The sequence below is a fragment of the Beta vulgaris genome, chromosome 5 (genome assembly GCF_026745355.1).
Source record: "Beta vulgaris subsp. vulgaris cultivar EL10 chromosome 5, EL10.2, whole genome shotgun sequence".
Classification (NCBI taxonomy): domain Eukaryota; kingdom Viridiplantae; phylum Streptophyta; class Magnoliopsida; order Caryophyllales; family Amaranthaceae; genus Beta; species Beta vulgaris.
The window spans coordinates 27,532,225-27,549,438 of record NC_079206.1 but is presented as its reverse complement, the minus strand read 5'-3'; the positions used below and the strand labels follow the sequence as shown (position 1 = coordinate 27,549,438).

At 33.3% G+C, this 17,214-nt stretch overlaps 1 protein-coding gene across 1 annotated transcript; it reads left to right on the top strand.

Moving 5' to 3' along the window:
• Positions 1-9,634: 9,634 nt before the first annotated feature.
• LOC104893405 (5-methyltetrahydropteroyltriglutamate--homocysteine methyltransferase) lies at positions 9,635-15,550 on the top strand. Its single transcript, XM_010679508.4, is given in 13 exon segments — positions 9,635-9,795; positions 11,400-11,753; positions 11,858-11,945; positions 12,570-12,697; positions 12,779-12,912; positions 12,915-13,169; positions 13,255-13,418; positions 13,540-13,620; positions 13,722-13,888; positions 13,985-14,090; positions 14,167-14,417; positions 14,524-14,725; positions 14,877-15,550. Coding segments are annotated over 13 exon segments (2,322 nt in total). The 5' UTR covers positions 9,635-9,772; the 3' UTR covers positions 15,246-15,550.
• The last annotated feature ends 1,664 nt before the right edge of the window (positions 15,551-17,214 follow it).

The window sequence follows — 17,214 nt, the reverse complement described above, 5'->3', positions numbered from 1 at the left end:
AGACACCTAGGCGAAGATTTTCCGAAGACCAAGCTTAAGAAAAAAAAAAAGAAACAGAGTATTCTAGGCAAAATTTCATATAAATAATTCAATCGGTTACTTGTAGGGTGTAAATAAGATGAGACAACTCGCGGCTCGAGACCGACTTGGTCAAACTTGGTCAAAGCTGGACTCGAGTGAGCTTGATTCAAGAAGTTGGCGAGCCGAATTGAGCAACTAGATACTTGACATCAAAACTCGTGAGAAGCTCACATACCCAATGATCAATAGCGAAATACCTAGATTTATTTTCTAACTAGGGTTAATTTTAACATGAAACACTTGCAAGTTACTCGAAATCTAATCGGTTAAAACTCGACTCGGTTGAGCTCGACTCAAAATGCTAATGAGTCGAACGAGTTAAGCTTGATCAAACTAGAACTCGACTCGCATCATTTGTATCCCTAGTCGCTTGAGTAGAATTCATCCCACCAAGTAGGAGGGCAATATAGAGATTATGGGTAAGTTTGGAATCCGCTTAACCGACCCAAGTCTTCTCGATTGGGCCAAACCATTAAGTTCTCATTCTGCCTTATCCCATACTACCTTTATATAACTCATTAGGGGGCGTTTGGTTCATATAGTGGTATTGGTTTGAAATCAGGAATAAAACCAATGTGGTATATGTTTGGAACTCGATACTTAATACCATGTGTTTGGTTTTATTTGGGAATAAAACTTTTTCTTTTATTTAATACCTAGAGGTATTGGTATAAGACAAATCCACCTCTCCCCTTGGATTTCTAAACCCCATATCTTATGGGTTTGAGATATGGGTTTCAAATTTATCAAATTATTAAGCAAACAGTTAAGTATGAGTTTTGCTCATTCTAAAGTCATACCTCATATCAGAATCATATGAATCAAACGCACCCTTAGTTATATCTTAAATTATTATTCTTTAACATATGCACATATATACACTATACGTTCCAATAAATGAACTACTTTCATAGTATATTCACTTTTCAACGAGCACATAGAATATATGTAAAGAGCCATTTGGTATTAACGTCATCTTCAAGTTATTAGTTCTATGTTTTTCAAGGTCCCGTTCGTGATCGTTTTTTGTTTTCAGTTTTCAGTTTTTTTTTTGAAAACTAAAAAACCAAAAACAGGAAACCAGAAAAAGTGGTTTTCACTTTTTAGTTGTCAGTTTTCAAAATCATCATGTTCTCAATAAATTTGACTAATTTTTTATTCATTATTGAACATATATCATATGACTTTGAAAATCTAAAAAACAAAAAACAAAAAACCACAATAATACCGAACCGGCCCTTAATTTGTCAAAATTTCACTTATCAAATTATTAGATTATAGGATCATACGATCATATATTACATGGTGTCAAAAGTAATATCAAAATACGACAAATAACATGTCTTTTTCAACTAACCAAAATAATGAGAAGTATTACTTTTTTTCGTTGATAATTTAGAGTAATTTGACACTACAAGGGGTAAAAAGCAAAAACTCATAAGTTATGTGAAATAGAAAAAGATTGTCGAAAGTAAGAATTTAGCTATAATCTACTTCAAGTTGTAATTGATTATTTATATGAATTTCGTGAATTTTTAAAATTTGTAACAACGATTATCTATATATATATATATATATATATATATATATATAATATATATATATTATATATATATATATATATATATATATATATATATATGTGAAACTATTAGGTCAGACCGTCTGACCCAATATGTTTCGTCGGACGAAGCCGCGAGAACGGTGCCGCTGCTCCTTCTTCACCTTCTTCCTCCGCCGCCGCCGCGCCGCTGCTCGTTCTTCATCTTCTTCCTCCGCCACCTTGTTGTGTCGACGGTAGACGTTCAAGAGAGAAAAGATCCAACTGGTGGCAGCCATTGTTGTAAAGAAGAGAGAAATGAGTTCCTCCATACTTGGTTTTTAGTCTCATGTTCAACAGCAACTACTCATATTCAATAATTCACCATCTCCTCCATCAATCAATTGTTTCAGCTTTTCTGATTCTAGATCAGACGGCTTAGGAAGCAACCACAATCACAACAACAACAAAGCAGAGGTTAGTGTTACATGAAAGAATAATAAAACTAAGAATCCATGATACTTGATATGGTAAGTCTACCTGAAAAAAAATGAAGACTACCTGAAAAAAAATAAAAACCCAAGTAAGTCAAACTGAAGCACAAGAACCAACTGAAAAAAAAAGAAGACTAACTGAAAAAAATGAAGACTACCTGAAAAAAAATGAAGACTACCTGAAACAAAATGAAGACTACCTGAAAAAAAATAAAGACCAACTGAAACTCAAGTAAGTCTAACTGAAGCACAAGAACCAACTGAAAAAAAAAAGAAGACTAACTGAAAAAAAAATGAAGACTACCTGAAAAAAGTGAAGACTACCTGAAAAAAAATGAAGACTACCTGAAAAAACATGAAGACTACTTGAAAAAAAATAAAGACCAACTGAAACCCAAGTAAATCTAACTGAAGCACAAGAACCAACTAAAAAAAAAAAAAGACTACCTGAAAAAAAATGAAGACTACCTGAAAAAAAATGAAGACTACCTGAAACAAAATGAAGACTACCTGAAAAAAAATAAAGACCAACTGAAATCCAAGTAAGTCTAACTGAAGCACAAGAACCAACTGAAAAAAAAAAAAAAAAGACTAACTGAAAATAAAAATGAAGACTACCTGAAAAAAAGTGAAGACTACCTGAAAAAAAATGAAAACTACCTGAAAAAATGAAGACTACCTGAAAAAAATAAAGACCAACTGAAACCCAAGTAAGTCTAACTGAAGCACAAAAACCAACTGAAAAAAAGAAGACTACCTGAAAAAAAATGAAGACTAACTGGAAAAAAAAAATGAAGACTACCTGGAAAAAAATAAAGACCAACTGAAACCCAAGTAAGTCTAACTGAAGTGGTCCGACGAGAATATTGTGTCGGACTCGTCCGACACAATACGAACTATATATATATATATATATATATATATATATATATATATATATATATATATATATATATATATAATCCAAGACAAACAAGTCTCATGCCGCCACATGTACTCTCCCCTCCTCCACACAATCAAATGATACAGTAAGCAATAAAAATGTTTGTTTCAAGACTCGGACCAATGACTTCTTATTTGGTATGTTAATGCACTAACCAACTACAATATAATACTCATGTTGGTCTTTGTGAGGGAAAAAATCATTTAAAGACAAGACAATACTCTTTTAAGGGGAAAAGACAAGATATTATTTCTATTTTTGAATACTTCAAATGCAAGTTGGTAAATAATCCAAATGTATCACCGGAGACAAGAACTAGTTTAATACTAAAACATATGCACGAATGATTTATTATCTCAAATCATCATTACATGATGGATTAGATAGTTGGTTATTATACTCGTAGAATTGTATTAAGATTCCAACATTCAAAATTTTAATCCAAGCAAAATAGTAAGATCCTAGTAAAGATCTGAATTTTGAAAATTATTGATATTGAAATTTTAAGAAACTTATCCACAAAATAAAATTAAAAGTTACTTTTTGTAATAAGTAACTCTACATCTATACAAACTAGTTTTTATATGCACGCGATGCGTGCGAAAATACGTTGAAAATTAATTGTTTTTTAGGGATGTAGAAAATTAAATTAATTGTTAATTATATCGAATAGATTATGGATATTTAAATTGTTGATGGTTTTTTTTTGTAATGTCTTTTTTTATTTTTTAAATTAGTTAGATAGTTTTTTTTTATGTTTAAATCTTTTCTTTTTTAATTAAAGTAAGTAGTTAGAATTGAGATGTAATGAGGGTAAAATGGGATTTCTAATATTTTGGTGCCCTACCCCTCTTCCCATATAGATTAGAGATATATTAAAAGGCGTGTGAAAACAAGAAACTGTGCCATGTGGCGCTCTCCCTAGGGAGTTTAATTCATGTAATTCATGTACAATAAAAATATTAAGAAATTGCATAGTATTGGATTTGATCCCAAGACCTCAAGTATATATACTAAAGTTTTAACCACTAGATTATGTTGTATTTAGTATTATTATCATAAAGTATTATATTAATAAATGAAAATTTTTCTTACCCGGGGTATAGCCCGAATCTAATAACTAATTTGGTTTTTAAAGAAGTGAAAATATGAAAACAAAAATGATACAAAAAAATCACCTTTATTGTAATGAACTGAATTTTCGACAATTACCATATTATTACTTCTTTGGTGGAAATCCAGCAAATAATAGAGAAAAGAAGGTAGATAAGCAAAAACAGTACTACAGTGCCATATTAATAGGTTTTTAAAAAAAAAAATCCCCTAAAAAGAATAGGTTTTTTAAGGAAAACGGACCACAGCATTGGTACTAGTAAATCTAAAAGTCGGTATTGTACTATTGTTGGAGCATATGGTAATCAAAGAAGTAGTCTAATTTAACTTTTTTAAAAAAAAGAAAAAAAATCTAATAATAGTACCGACGGTTACATACACGTGTAAATTCCTGGAATTAAGCCAAATTTCATTGAAGTTTTGAGCACTGAAAGGAGTGAGGACAGCCAACCTCAGATGACCAATGTGAGTATGATCTCACTCTGTGCTTTGTAATATTGGACCCCACTCTTCCATCCTCTACCCAAAATCCCGACCACTACACGAACGCGTCACCCCCAGGTGCCCCTCACAAGCGCGTCGACCTAAGCAGATCCACATAATCACTTGCACTTTATAGGATTACAATTTATTTTAAGGAAGAAAACATAAAATTGCATCAAACTGAGCACCCGATTTTATTTATTTTTTTCGATGACTTTCGTAATGTTTCTTCCGTCCCAAAATATTCTAGGTTGAGTGTTCTAAAATATTGTGTCTATTTTATTTTTTTATTAATTTATTTAGATTTAATTATCCTCAACTTATACACAAACTTTCCAAAATATTCATACCCTTTCTTTCAAAATGTGTGTTTTTATTTATTGTTTTGTACCATTTCAAAGAAAATTTATTTTTTTTTGAGTTTTTTTAAGGAAATATTCCCTCCGTCCCAAAATATAGTTCCCATTTCTATTTTGGGAGTCAAAATTTAAAATCTTTGACCAAATATTCTCATTAATGTACACAAGAAAGCATATTCATATGGGGTCTTGTTGGATTCGTCTCAACGTGTACATTCATAATATCAATTTTTTATATTTTTTACTAATGGTACTATTTCCTCCATTTTCCTTAATTTCTGTGAAAAAAAAAAGCATTATCTCTATTATATAAGTCAGGGGGAGCATTGGTGTCCCTTTATGAAAAGTCTTTTTTGTCATTTGCTAAATACATAATTGCATATTCAGATTCTCTAAGATTATATCTTTTCTTGATTAAAGATGAGATCATGGTGTGTATTGATCTCTTCTTGAAATTCCAATAATAAACTAAATAAGCATTAACAAAAGGTCTGTTCTCCCCAGCTTATTTTCGGTTCAGTTCAGCTCCATTCTTTTATAACCATTTTGTTAAATATTATTATTATGTTGGTATAATTTATTTTACTAATTACTCTTATTATTATTATTATTATTATTATTATTATTATTATTATTATTATTATTATTATTGTAATTATTTATTTTTATATCATTACTATTAAGTATTATTATTATTGTTGTTGTTGTTGTTGTTGTTGTTGTTTCTATATATTATTTTGTTTATTATAGCTTTACTCATTATTATTACTATTATTATTAGGAGGAACATGGTTTAGGTGAAAGCACAAATAAACCCACGTTTTTATCCCATAAACCAATCAAATCACGTCAAGACGGTTTATGATGTAATTTTCACGGTCCAACCCAATCATTATTTTTATTACTAAATATTATTATATTATTAAATCTAATTATTAAAATAGTAATATTAATTTACTTCTTAGATATTATTGTTATTATATATCATCATCAAGTATTAATATATTAATACAAATAATATAAAATAATTATTATTAATTATCATTATTATCATTAATTATTATTATTAATTTATGATTATTAATATTATTTATTTATAACTATCATTTAAAAATATCCAAAATACTATTATTATTATTATTCATTATTACTCCCTCCGTTTCCTAAAAATCTTCCTTGTTATTGTTCCTACAGATAACAAGGAGGATCCACTTGTGTGGGGTGTGGGGTGGGTAAAGTAGGAGAGAGAAATGGGTTAAGATAAATAAACAAATAAAAAGGGGTTAAAATAAGAGAGAGAAATTGAGTAAAATTGAATTAATAATGTAATGGTGGACCATATGATAGAGACATGAGAGGGTAAAAAGCGGAAAACAAATTCCAAATAAGGAATAAAGTAAAAGAGAGAAGATCTTTTGGAAACGCACTTAAACAAAAAGATGGAAGATCTTTAGGAAACGGAGGGAGTATTACTTATCATTATAATAATAATTTAATATTCATATTATTATTGTTTAAATATTATTTATATATTTATTACATTCAATTTAATATAATTCAATTCAATTCAGTTCAGTTCTGTTCTGTTTAGTTCAGTTCAATTCAGTTCAGCTCCAATCAGTTCAGTTCAGTTCAGCTCCAATCGATTCAGTTCAGTTCAGTTGTTTTATGCCGAAGAGAACGGGCCCAAAGTAACTTGACATAATGAGAAAAATGGTTACTCAATAAATAATTAAAATTTTTTACAATTTTTTTTTAAAAGGTTTACAAATTTAATTGACTATAAGACTTTACATCTAAATGTTCATCACAATTTCTCAACAAGTTATAAATTATATTAGTTTGTATTATAATGATTATCAATTACACTTTCAAAATTATATTTAGATGAAATTTAAGAACAGACCTAGCAATCAACGGACGCATTGCGTACATAAAAGGTCATTATTATGGGACGAAGAGAGTATATATTTTCTTCATTTCTTTTTGATCTATCCACTTGTCTTTTTAATCAGTTTCTTTTTCATTCATACACTGTTATCTTTTCTATTATTTGTAACATATCCTATTTACTTTATCTTATTTTCCACTCATGTCATCCACTTTTTATATATTGCTCTACCCATCTTTTCAGCTTCTCTCTTATACTTTTGTATTTCCTTCTTAATAAATTAACACAAAGTCTTAAAAAAGACGGTCTCACGTTAGTCTTAATGTGAGACCTGACCAGCCCAAGGGATATATATTTTTAGAAAACGGACCGCGTTTCATAAATTCTCACGATAATATTTTTGGCGAAATAGTTAATATTTTTGGCGAATTAGTTAAGTATTTTAGCACAATAGTTTAGAGCTCGTAATCGTTATGTAGACTTCCATTGTTTTTTAGTTAACATATTCAATACATTAGTTAGTACTGTTCTATAATTAGTTAAGATTAATTGAGCATTATTTTGGGTTCTAATATAAACGAAGAAACAACTTTTTTACAAATCTAAAATGTCAAATACAAAAGACAACCTGAAAAAATAACTTAAAACAACCTAGCATTTGGAGTAATTATTTTACCAATTTAACTTTGGTTCTTAGAATATTTTTTTTTAGACTTTTCAAAATGACTTTTCTTTCTTGCACTTCCTCTCTTTGTTTTTGAACCATACGGGTAGAAAATAACCAATGTAGTTGTACTTGATGAGCATCGTTCTTCTACGATTGGTTTTGTAGTTAAGACTTTGTTTATAACTGCAGTAGTATTTTTGTAGACTTCTTGGAGTGCCTTTTATGCATCTTCATTATCTTGACTTTTGAGAATGAGATTGTAGAACTAATTTTATCTCGGTTCCATATCGCCATGGGGTTACATTGGTTTATCTATTCATTTCTCTTTTCCACACTTTCCTCTTTACATATCTAATCCACCTTTTGCACATATACTTATGTAGTATTTTTGTGATTGAACGCATGTGCATGATTTTCAAGGCATGCAAATACAACAATTCTAGCAGCATAACTATTACTTCATATTATTTAACTATTAAGAATAAATCAATAACCAATAACATCTAGGTATTAGTTATGTTTTTCAAATAAAAAGGTAAACTTTCAAATGCAAAAGTTAAGTTTTCGGTACCAAAAGTGATCGGATCTGTTTATTCAAAGTTTTTGCAAGTGCAAGTTATCATCAAATAATGGGTAGTATATATATTACCCTTTATGATGAATATGTGTCAAACTGTTCTTTTCACTTCAAACATGATAAACATCTTATCAGGTGAAAAAACAAAGTAAGTTTGTGGACATTGCCATTACAATTTCGTGCTAAAATATTTTACTTACATCCAAATTAAACATCCAATGCAAATTGTATGCAAAAAGAATGGAGGAGGAAAACAATACAGGTTTTAAGGCGTCTCGATGGATTAGAGAAGAAAGAGAGAATATTTATGCATGATACTAAAGTTAGGGTCAATAAAATGCATTATAATCTGGAATATATGATATAACTAATATACTCCAGCGCTTAATTAATGTACTTCAACACTTAACTAATTCATCCAGAAACAATTTAAGGCTAGCATAACTAATATATGCAAGCGCTTAACTAATTCTACGACTGGTTTGATGCACGTGCGTGATGTCAGCGTGACATCAGCTATCTCACATTAACACTAATGTGAGACCGTCTGTCCAAAAACGAACTTATAAATTAAAAGGAAACACATAGAGTACTTCATACCAACGTAATTCTAATATAATTGTACAATGTAATACTAGAATATTTATCGAGCAGGATATGATAACCTAGTGTTGTTCCCATCACAACTGATCCAAGAGTTGTTACAAATAATTCATCTTACAAGGAGGGATCCTCAAATTTCCCCCCACCTCGCAAGATAATTTATCTTACCTTAAAAAAACATTAGAATATCTATCAAGTTTGTTAAGTGTAGTTGGTTGAGGATTCTTCACCTTGTAACCTTAACGTCATAAGGTCGAATCCTCCCAATTACGTTATTTAGAGGTAGGGAATTCCCTCACTTTTCCCTTACTCGTTTCAGGCCGCCCGCAAATACAAGACCAAGATATCGTTCAAGTTGAGATTTAAACATTGTTATTTTCCTTGGCATTTTAAAAAAATATTAATAAAATATTGTTAAATTAATTATACGATTTTATTGTTCGGATTACTTTTCTCCTCACATGTCATTTGATTAATATTACCTTTTACAACTATTCCTGCACATAACTTTATTTAGGTTTAATTCTTAAAATATGGAGGAATTATTGTGCTTTATCTCTCTTCTTGTATTTCTTCATCCTCATTCCTCTACTACAAATTGGTTCTTGACTGAAAATATGTTAGATTCACTTTACAATCAATTCAGTCTGATTTAGTTTTGAAATAAGCTACTTTTTTTCCGTAAGACAGACCCAAAAATCGGAGCCCTCCAAAACAGAAAAAGAATTTTTTTTTTTTAAAAAATAAAAATAAAGCGACAGATCTAGGCGTAGTAGAGAAACAAGAGTAAGCAAAAAAAAAAAAAACAATAATACAGTAATAGAAATCACTTTCAAGAAAAAAATAAAAAACTAAAAAAAATAGATTGAGCAGCATTCACCAACCCCAGAATTCCCACCACCTTCATCACTCACTGGGTCTATAAATACCCCAAACACTCACTACCAATTTGCTCGCCTTCTCCCATTCTCTCTCTATCTCTGCTTGTTGGTTGGAACCGATTAATTCCAAGGACTCTCCCATGGCTTCCGGTTCCTCCTCAAGGTACGCTGCGTTTAACGCTTCTCTTTCTCTCTCCTCCCTCTCTGTTTTTCTGCGATCTTTGTTCTCTGTCTTTGATTTGATTTTCCATTTCTATTATTACTCATATTCAATCTCATTTCTATTTTGTTGATTGATTATCATCGATAAGATAGTTTATGTGAGTTCGATTTTCACTTTTGGATTTATCTATTTGTTTTAGATCTACTTTATCGGTGTCAGATTGGAGCTTTATGTTGCGTCGGGATCTGATTTTTTTTTCTGTAAAAATGTGGATCTGATGATGTATTAATGTCGGAACGTATAGGATTAGATCTAAGTGATTATGTGAAATTTTTCGTTGATCGAATTGTAGATCTGATGTGATTTTGATGCATTGTTCAAATACTTCCATGATCTAGCTACATTCATTAGTTCATTATGTTATGATCAAACCTGTGTGTTATTGTGATTGATCACAGAAGTTTAGCGTGCTTTTAAAAAAATGTATAGCTTATAGATCTAAATGTATCTTTTTAGATCAAATAATTTGATTAGCTTGATTAAATAATTTGATTTAAGGTAGGTAGATCAATTGATTAGGCTGATGTCACAAAATCGAACTATACCTTAAGGTTGTAAGAGAAATTTATTAATAATATTGTACTACGCATTAATATTATTCTATAGCGTAGTTAGATTATTATGAATTACATTTGGTACTTTTACAACTAGTAAAAGATGTCAGATGTTCAACTTTTAGTAAGAATTCCAGGAAAAAGGCATTAGTAACATTCCTTCGTTAATATTTCTGACATAGGTACCATTTGTAGTTAAATATCTGCTTTAATTGTTATGTATGCTTGCTTTTTGAATGAAAATTTAATTCATGAATTTGAGGAGAATTTGATTGCATTTTTTTAAGGAATTAGATCAAAGGAAAAATAAAACTAGCATATAATATCTTTAGGAATCGGATCAAAGAAAAAAAATGTTATATATAGGGATTGACTAGAATGAGAAATGAGAAAATGAAACGTAAGCTGACACATATTTCGTTATATAACTGGAAATATGAATTGGATTTTGGAATATACTTTCTCCGTTTAGAAATAGTTGCACCATTTCTAACTTTCACGCACGCCAATGTATGATTTCAACCATTAATATCTTTAATTATCAATAAGTAAAAATTATAAAAAGTTTATTTTAAAAATTTTTACATCGAGACAAATCTACCAAGACCCTACATGACTATATTTTTCCCAAAATATAAATCACCAAACAGACAATCTATGTGTAAGGTGTGAATAGTGCACAAAATGGAAATGGTGCAATTATTTCTAAACAGAGGAAGTTAACAAGAGCTTTATGGGGGCATATGATTAGCTTTTCCATATTCTCATTTCAGTCGTTTCCTATATATACAATATGTGTTTGTGTGTGTGTGTGTGTGTGTGTGTGTGTGTGTGTGTATATATATATTATAATTATAATATATATATATATATATATATATATATATATATAATGTGGATCTCTTTAGAATAGTAGTTTGATGAACCTTAACATCTAATGCACAGAAAATGGCGCTAATTTTTGCTTGTATTGCATTTATTGATTTGCAGTGAAATGGCATCTCACATTGTTGGATATCCCCGTATGGGACCAAAGAGAGAGCTCAAGTTTGCTCTTGAATCTTTCTGGGATGGTAAAAGCAGTGCTGATGATTTGAAAAAGGTGTCTGCTGATCTTAGATCATCCATCTGGAAGCAGATGTCTGATGCTGGTATCAAGTACATTCCCAGCAACACCTTTGCTTACTACGATCAGGTTCTTGACACCACCGCTATGCTTGGTGCTGTTCCCCCAAGATACGGGTGGACTGGTGGTGAGATTGAGTTCGATGTCTACTTTTCAATGGCCAGAGGAAATGCCACTGTGCCTGCTATGGAAATGACCAAGTGGTTTGACACCAACTAGTAAGTGATGACTGATACGTTTGCTTGTACTGTGATTCAAGTTGAATCTTGTTCCGTTTTGAAGGTTTTCTTTGTGCTAATGTGTGTCATGTTGCTTGCTGCAGCCATTACATTGTTCCTGAGTTGGGCCCAGATGTAAAGTTCTCGTACGCTTCTCACAAGGCTGTGAACGAATACAAGGAGGCCAAGGCTGTAAGTATTTTATGAGCCTTTTGGTACTCGTGTTCTTTGCTTCCTCTATGTAATATGTAAGCTAGGATGATTTGGAAGTGTAGATTTTTCACTCATTTAAGGATGAATTTTAGATCAATTGAACTGTTTGCTACCTATTTCATATTGGAATATCTATGCTGAATTTGAAAGGAAAGATATAGCTTTCAGTTTTTTGAACAACCAATTATATAAGACTAATGTCCCAGGTAGGAAGATGAACTGCAACTGAGTGCTTGATTATCATATTTTAATTAGTTATGAAAGCCTTGGTCTTAAGAATACTTTCCTCATTTGATTTCCCATAGGTCTTAGGTTTATCTTGTGAGGACTTCTTATCCTTTTAAGTGTAATTACATTCCTTTCATCTTTGATCAAGATTTTCAGTGATGTAATGAAAATTACGAGGTGCCTATGACTCTGAGATCTCTGTTGTTGTGGACCTGTTTATTTTAGAGGAAATAATAGTTATATATGGTGTGCTTGAGGAGATATAGATTACAAGTATAAGACTAATTATATTCAATGGTCTTTCTAGAGCAAGATAAGTTATTTTCCTCTTCGTTTTGTGTATCTAAGCAAATTTTCTTATATTTTGTCCAACAGCTCGGAGTGGACACTGTTCCAGTTCTGGTAGGACCAGTCTCCTACCTTTTGTTGTCCAAGCCTGCGAAGGGTGTTGAGAAATCATTCAACTTACTATCTCTTCTTCCCAAAATCCTTGCAATCTACAAGTGAGAATTTACCTTGTCCTTTTTCATAAGATTTGATTATATCATTTGATCTTTAGTTGCTGATACCTGCTCTGTTTTCAGGGAAGTTGTCACTGAACTTAAGGCAGCTGGTGCTTCATGTATTCAATTTGATGAGCCTCTGCTCGTGATGGATCTCGATTCTCACAAACTGCAGGCCTTTACCGATGCTTACGCTGAACTAGAATCTACTTTGTCTCTTTGAATGTTATTGTTGAGACTTACTTTGCTGATGTTACCCCTGAGGCATACAAGACCCTTATCTCTTTGAAGGGTGTCACTGGATTTGGGTTTGATTTGATTCGTGGAACACAGTCTCTAGAATTGATTAAGGGTGGATTTCCCTCAGACAAATACCTATTTGCTGGGGTGGTTGATGGAAGGAACATTTGGGCCAACGATCTTGCTGCTTCCCTTGCTTTGCTACAGAGTCTTCAGGGCCTTGTTGGAAAGGGTGGGTGATCTTACTTGCAGATGGACACAAGATTTTTTCACCTGATAAAGAATTTATTGCTAATGTAGTTCTTCTTTGCATGCAGACAAGCTAGTGGTCTCCACTTCTTGCTCACTTCTTCACACTGCTGTCGATCTTGTTAACGAGACTAAGCTTGATGATGAAATCAAGTCATGGCTTGCATTTGCTGCCCAGAAGGTTGTAGAAGTTAATGCTTTGGCCAAGGCTTTGTCTGGTCAAAAGGATGAGGTAAACCTTCGTTTTTGTTTGCTAGTATTATATTTAGGTTTACTTGTTTGTTTTATTCTTTAGACTACTCAAGTCTTTAGTCCTGATTTGGGCCCCTAACTCATCTATTACATTTTTCCAGGCTTTCTTCTCTGCCAATGCTGCTGCTCAGGCCTCAAGGAAGTCCTCTCCAAGGGTTAACAATGAAGCTGTCCAAAAGGCTGTAAGTAGTTCTCTAGCATATATTGGTGTCTCATACTTCCTTGCTATATTATTGGTGTATATGTTTTATGTTATTTACTTGTTCTGTTTGATGCAAATTAGGCTGCTGGATTGAAGGGTTCTGACCATCGCCGTGCAACAAATGTTAGTGCTAGACTTGATGCTCAGCAGAAGAAGCTTAACCTTCCTATTCTTCCCACCACAACCATTGGCTCCTTCCCACAAACTGTGGAGCTTAGGAGGGTGCGTCGTGAATACAAGGCCAAGAAGTGAGTTATTCAAAGCAATTAGAAGTCACCTTCAACCTGCTACTGTCTCTCTCATTTAGTCATCTCTAATATTGCTGTTTCCGTTATTTTTCATAGGATTTCCGAGGAAGAGTATGTCAAGGCCATCAAGGAGGAGATCAACAAGGTTGTAAAGCTCCAAGAAGAACTTGACATTGATGTTCTCGTTCACGGAGAGCCTGAGGTGAGTTTATTGCGAACTTGATGAAAGTAAGTATTTGCAAACTAAGATTTCTGACTCTGCATTTTCACTTCTGTAGAGGAACGATATGGTTGAGTACTTCGGAGAGCAGTTGTCTGGTTTTGCCTTCACAGTAAATGGGTGGGTGCAATCTTACGGATCTCGCTGTGTGAAGCCACCAATTATCTATGGTGATGTCAGCCGCCCCAACCCAATGACTGTGTTCTGGTCATCCGCTGCTCAAAGCATGACTTCCCGCCCAATGAAGGGTATGCTTACAGGACCTGTTACCATCCTCAACTGGTCCTTTGTCCGAAATGACCAACCCAGGTATGACCTCTTTCTTCCTTGAAAACTGAAATCTGGAAAAAACCTTGCACCTAGTTGACATTTTGGATTTCTAGGCACTAGAATCTCATCAATATTATGTTTTCAGGCATGAGACTTGCTACCAGATTGCTCTTGCCATCAAGGATGAGGTGGAGGATCTTGAGAAGGCTGGAATCAATGTTATCCAGATTGATGAGGCTGCACTTAGAGAAGGATTGCCACTCAGGAAGTCTGAGCACGGGTTCTACTTGAAGTGGGCTGTCCACTCCTTCAGGATCACCAATGTTGGTGTGCAAGATACTTGCCAGGTAACTTTTGCCGCTTATACCTCGTCTTACTGATTAGTATCAGGGTGGTCTTTATACTAGAAAAGAAAAGCTCAAATTTGAATGATAATGGAAAGCTCCGTCAAAAAATATTGAAAATGGAAAAAACTTATCTATTTGCTTCTTTTTGCAGATCCACACCCACATGTGCTACTCTAACTTCAATGACATCATTCACTCTATCATTGACATGGATGCTGATGTCATCACCATTGAGAACTCTCGTTCTGACGAGAAGCTTCTCTCAGTTTTCCGTGAGGGAGTTAAGTACGGTGCTGGTATTGGCCCTGGTGTCTACGACATTCACTCCCCAAGGATCCCACCCACTGAGGAAATTGCTGATCGCATCAGGAAAATGCTTGCAGTTTTGGAGTCCAACGTTTTGTGGGTGAACCCTGATTGTGGTCTCAAGACCCGTAAGTATGGTGAGGTTCAGCCAGCCTTGTTGAACATGGTTGCTGCTGCCAAGCAGCTCCGCCAAGAGCTTGCCAGTGCCAAGTGAAGGGTTGTATGATGGTGGAGAGAACATGCACAAGCTTAGTTTGTTGGGTTCATACATGATATTGATATTGGCTTTCGGTTTTGCAATAATCGACTTAGAAAGTAGCTGTGAGTTTTAGTATGTGGCTCCTTTGAGGAAGCCTTGTTTAGTTTTGTTCCTGGTTTTGGATTTTTTAGTTTTCGATTTTTTCTTTCTCTCAACCTTATGAGTTCCGTCTCTCATTGGTTGTCAATGAGATTTGAGGACTCGTTGTGTACCTTTACGTCTGAAAATTTCAAGGAATGCATCAATATGCCTTTATTGGATTTCTCTTTTCTTATGAACATCAGATTTCGTTCAGTTGCATCAAACAGCTTTGCAACTTTGAAATTAGTTGAGTAAGGTGCTAGAATACGAAAGCAATAAAGGACAAAACGTTATGAGATTTAAGTTGAAAACAGAGTTAGTGGCCGACTTAGTATCCACTAGTTAAGCTTACTCTTCTTTAATTAGATACTCTTATAAACATACGCTTAATAATGACTTGATTCAAAAGACAACATTGACTAAATGACTCCCAAAACATGGAAACTAACATAACCACTAGATGCTAAATAAGACACAGCTAGAAACTAAATTGAAACCACCAATCTCCCGTACTTCCCCTTGCTCCAAATTCGTCGAGATCATAAATAAGACGCTACTCTTCAACTTTGTGATCATATCTTTGTATCTCACCAGTCACCACCTTTATTTTTTATCTAGTTGATGCAGTTTCAACCAACCTTTATTATTTGGACTTTGGAGCACTCCTTTCTGTAATGTACATAAAATCACAAAAAAAAAATTTGATTTTGAATTAAACATATTATGTTCGGAAAAAAAATATGAATCTATTTTTTTTTATATATATATTTCGATATAGAAGTTTTATAGTTCGATATACCACTTTTCATTTAGGCTCCGTTTGGTAGGGCGTAAAACGTTTTCCAAGAAAATCGTTTTCCTCTATTTTCAGTTTTACATTGTTTGGTTGGCAAAAGAGTGTAAAACCATTTTCCCTTGGGGTAAAATTGCTCTCCCAATAATGGAAAACCATTTTCCTTTCAAAATGAAGGGAAAACTATTTTCCTTATCTCTCTTGTACACTCCTCTCACTACCTCCTTACTTTCCCTTTCATTTTCCTTTCATTTCATCATTTTTCTTACATCGAACCAAACAACGGAAAACTACTTTTGGAATTGTGTTTTCCATTGTAAATTGTTTTCCATAAAAATCATTTTACACTGAAAATGTTTTATGCTCTACCAAACGAAGCCTTAGACTTACTATTTTTTAGAATTTGATAAAGCAAGAAAAATATCACAAGTCATAATCCGATGACATCAATCGTCTTATTTAAAAACTGAATCATAACATCCCTTCTCAAAAAAAATTCATGTTGCACTACGTTACGACTCTAAACTTAATTATATAATATTGATTACATTGACTTAGAAGAAAAATGGTTCATTGAGATACTTTTTTACAGAAGACTTGGTAGACTAGTATTTGCTTGGTTGCCTTGTTGGAACATTTATAGGGTAATGGGTTTGAAACTCATAAGGGTATGTACTAGAAGAGGAGGAGGTCTAGTATGCAAAAGGCTAGAGTGCATCAAGTGGCAAAACGCATTGATAAACCAAGGGAGACAGAAGACTGGCCGCGAGTCGCGACAACCGTCGCGAGTCGCGACCAGTGGCCCGTCGCGAGTCGCGACAGGTGTCGCGGGTCGCGACCAGCGCCTCGCGACTCGCGAGCTTTTTCGCGAGTCGCGACGTGTCTTCTGCCTTGGAATGCGAAAAGATGCCTTGACGGTTTTATGTCCGTTGTGATGTTATGGCCTCATTTTAATGACCTTTAAGGTCCTTAAATCAGCTGATTAAAGGCCTTTGATGGGTGATTAACATGGGGGTTATGAGATTAACTACTCTAGTCAATGAAAGGTTT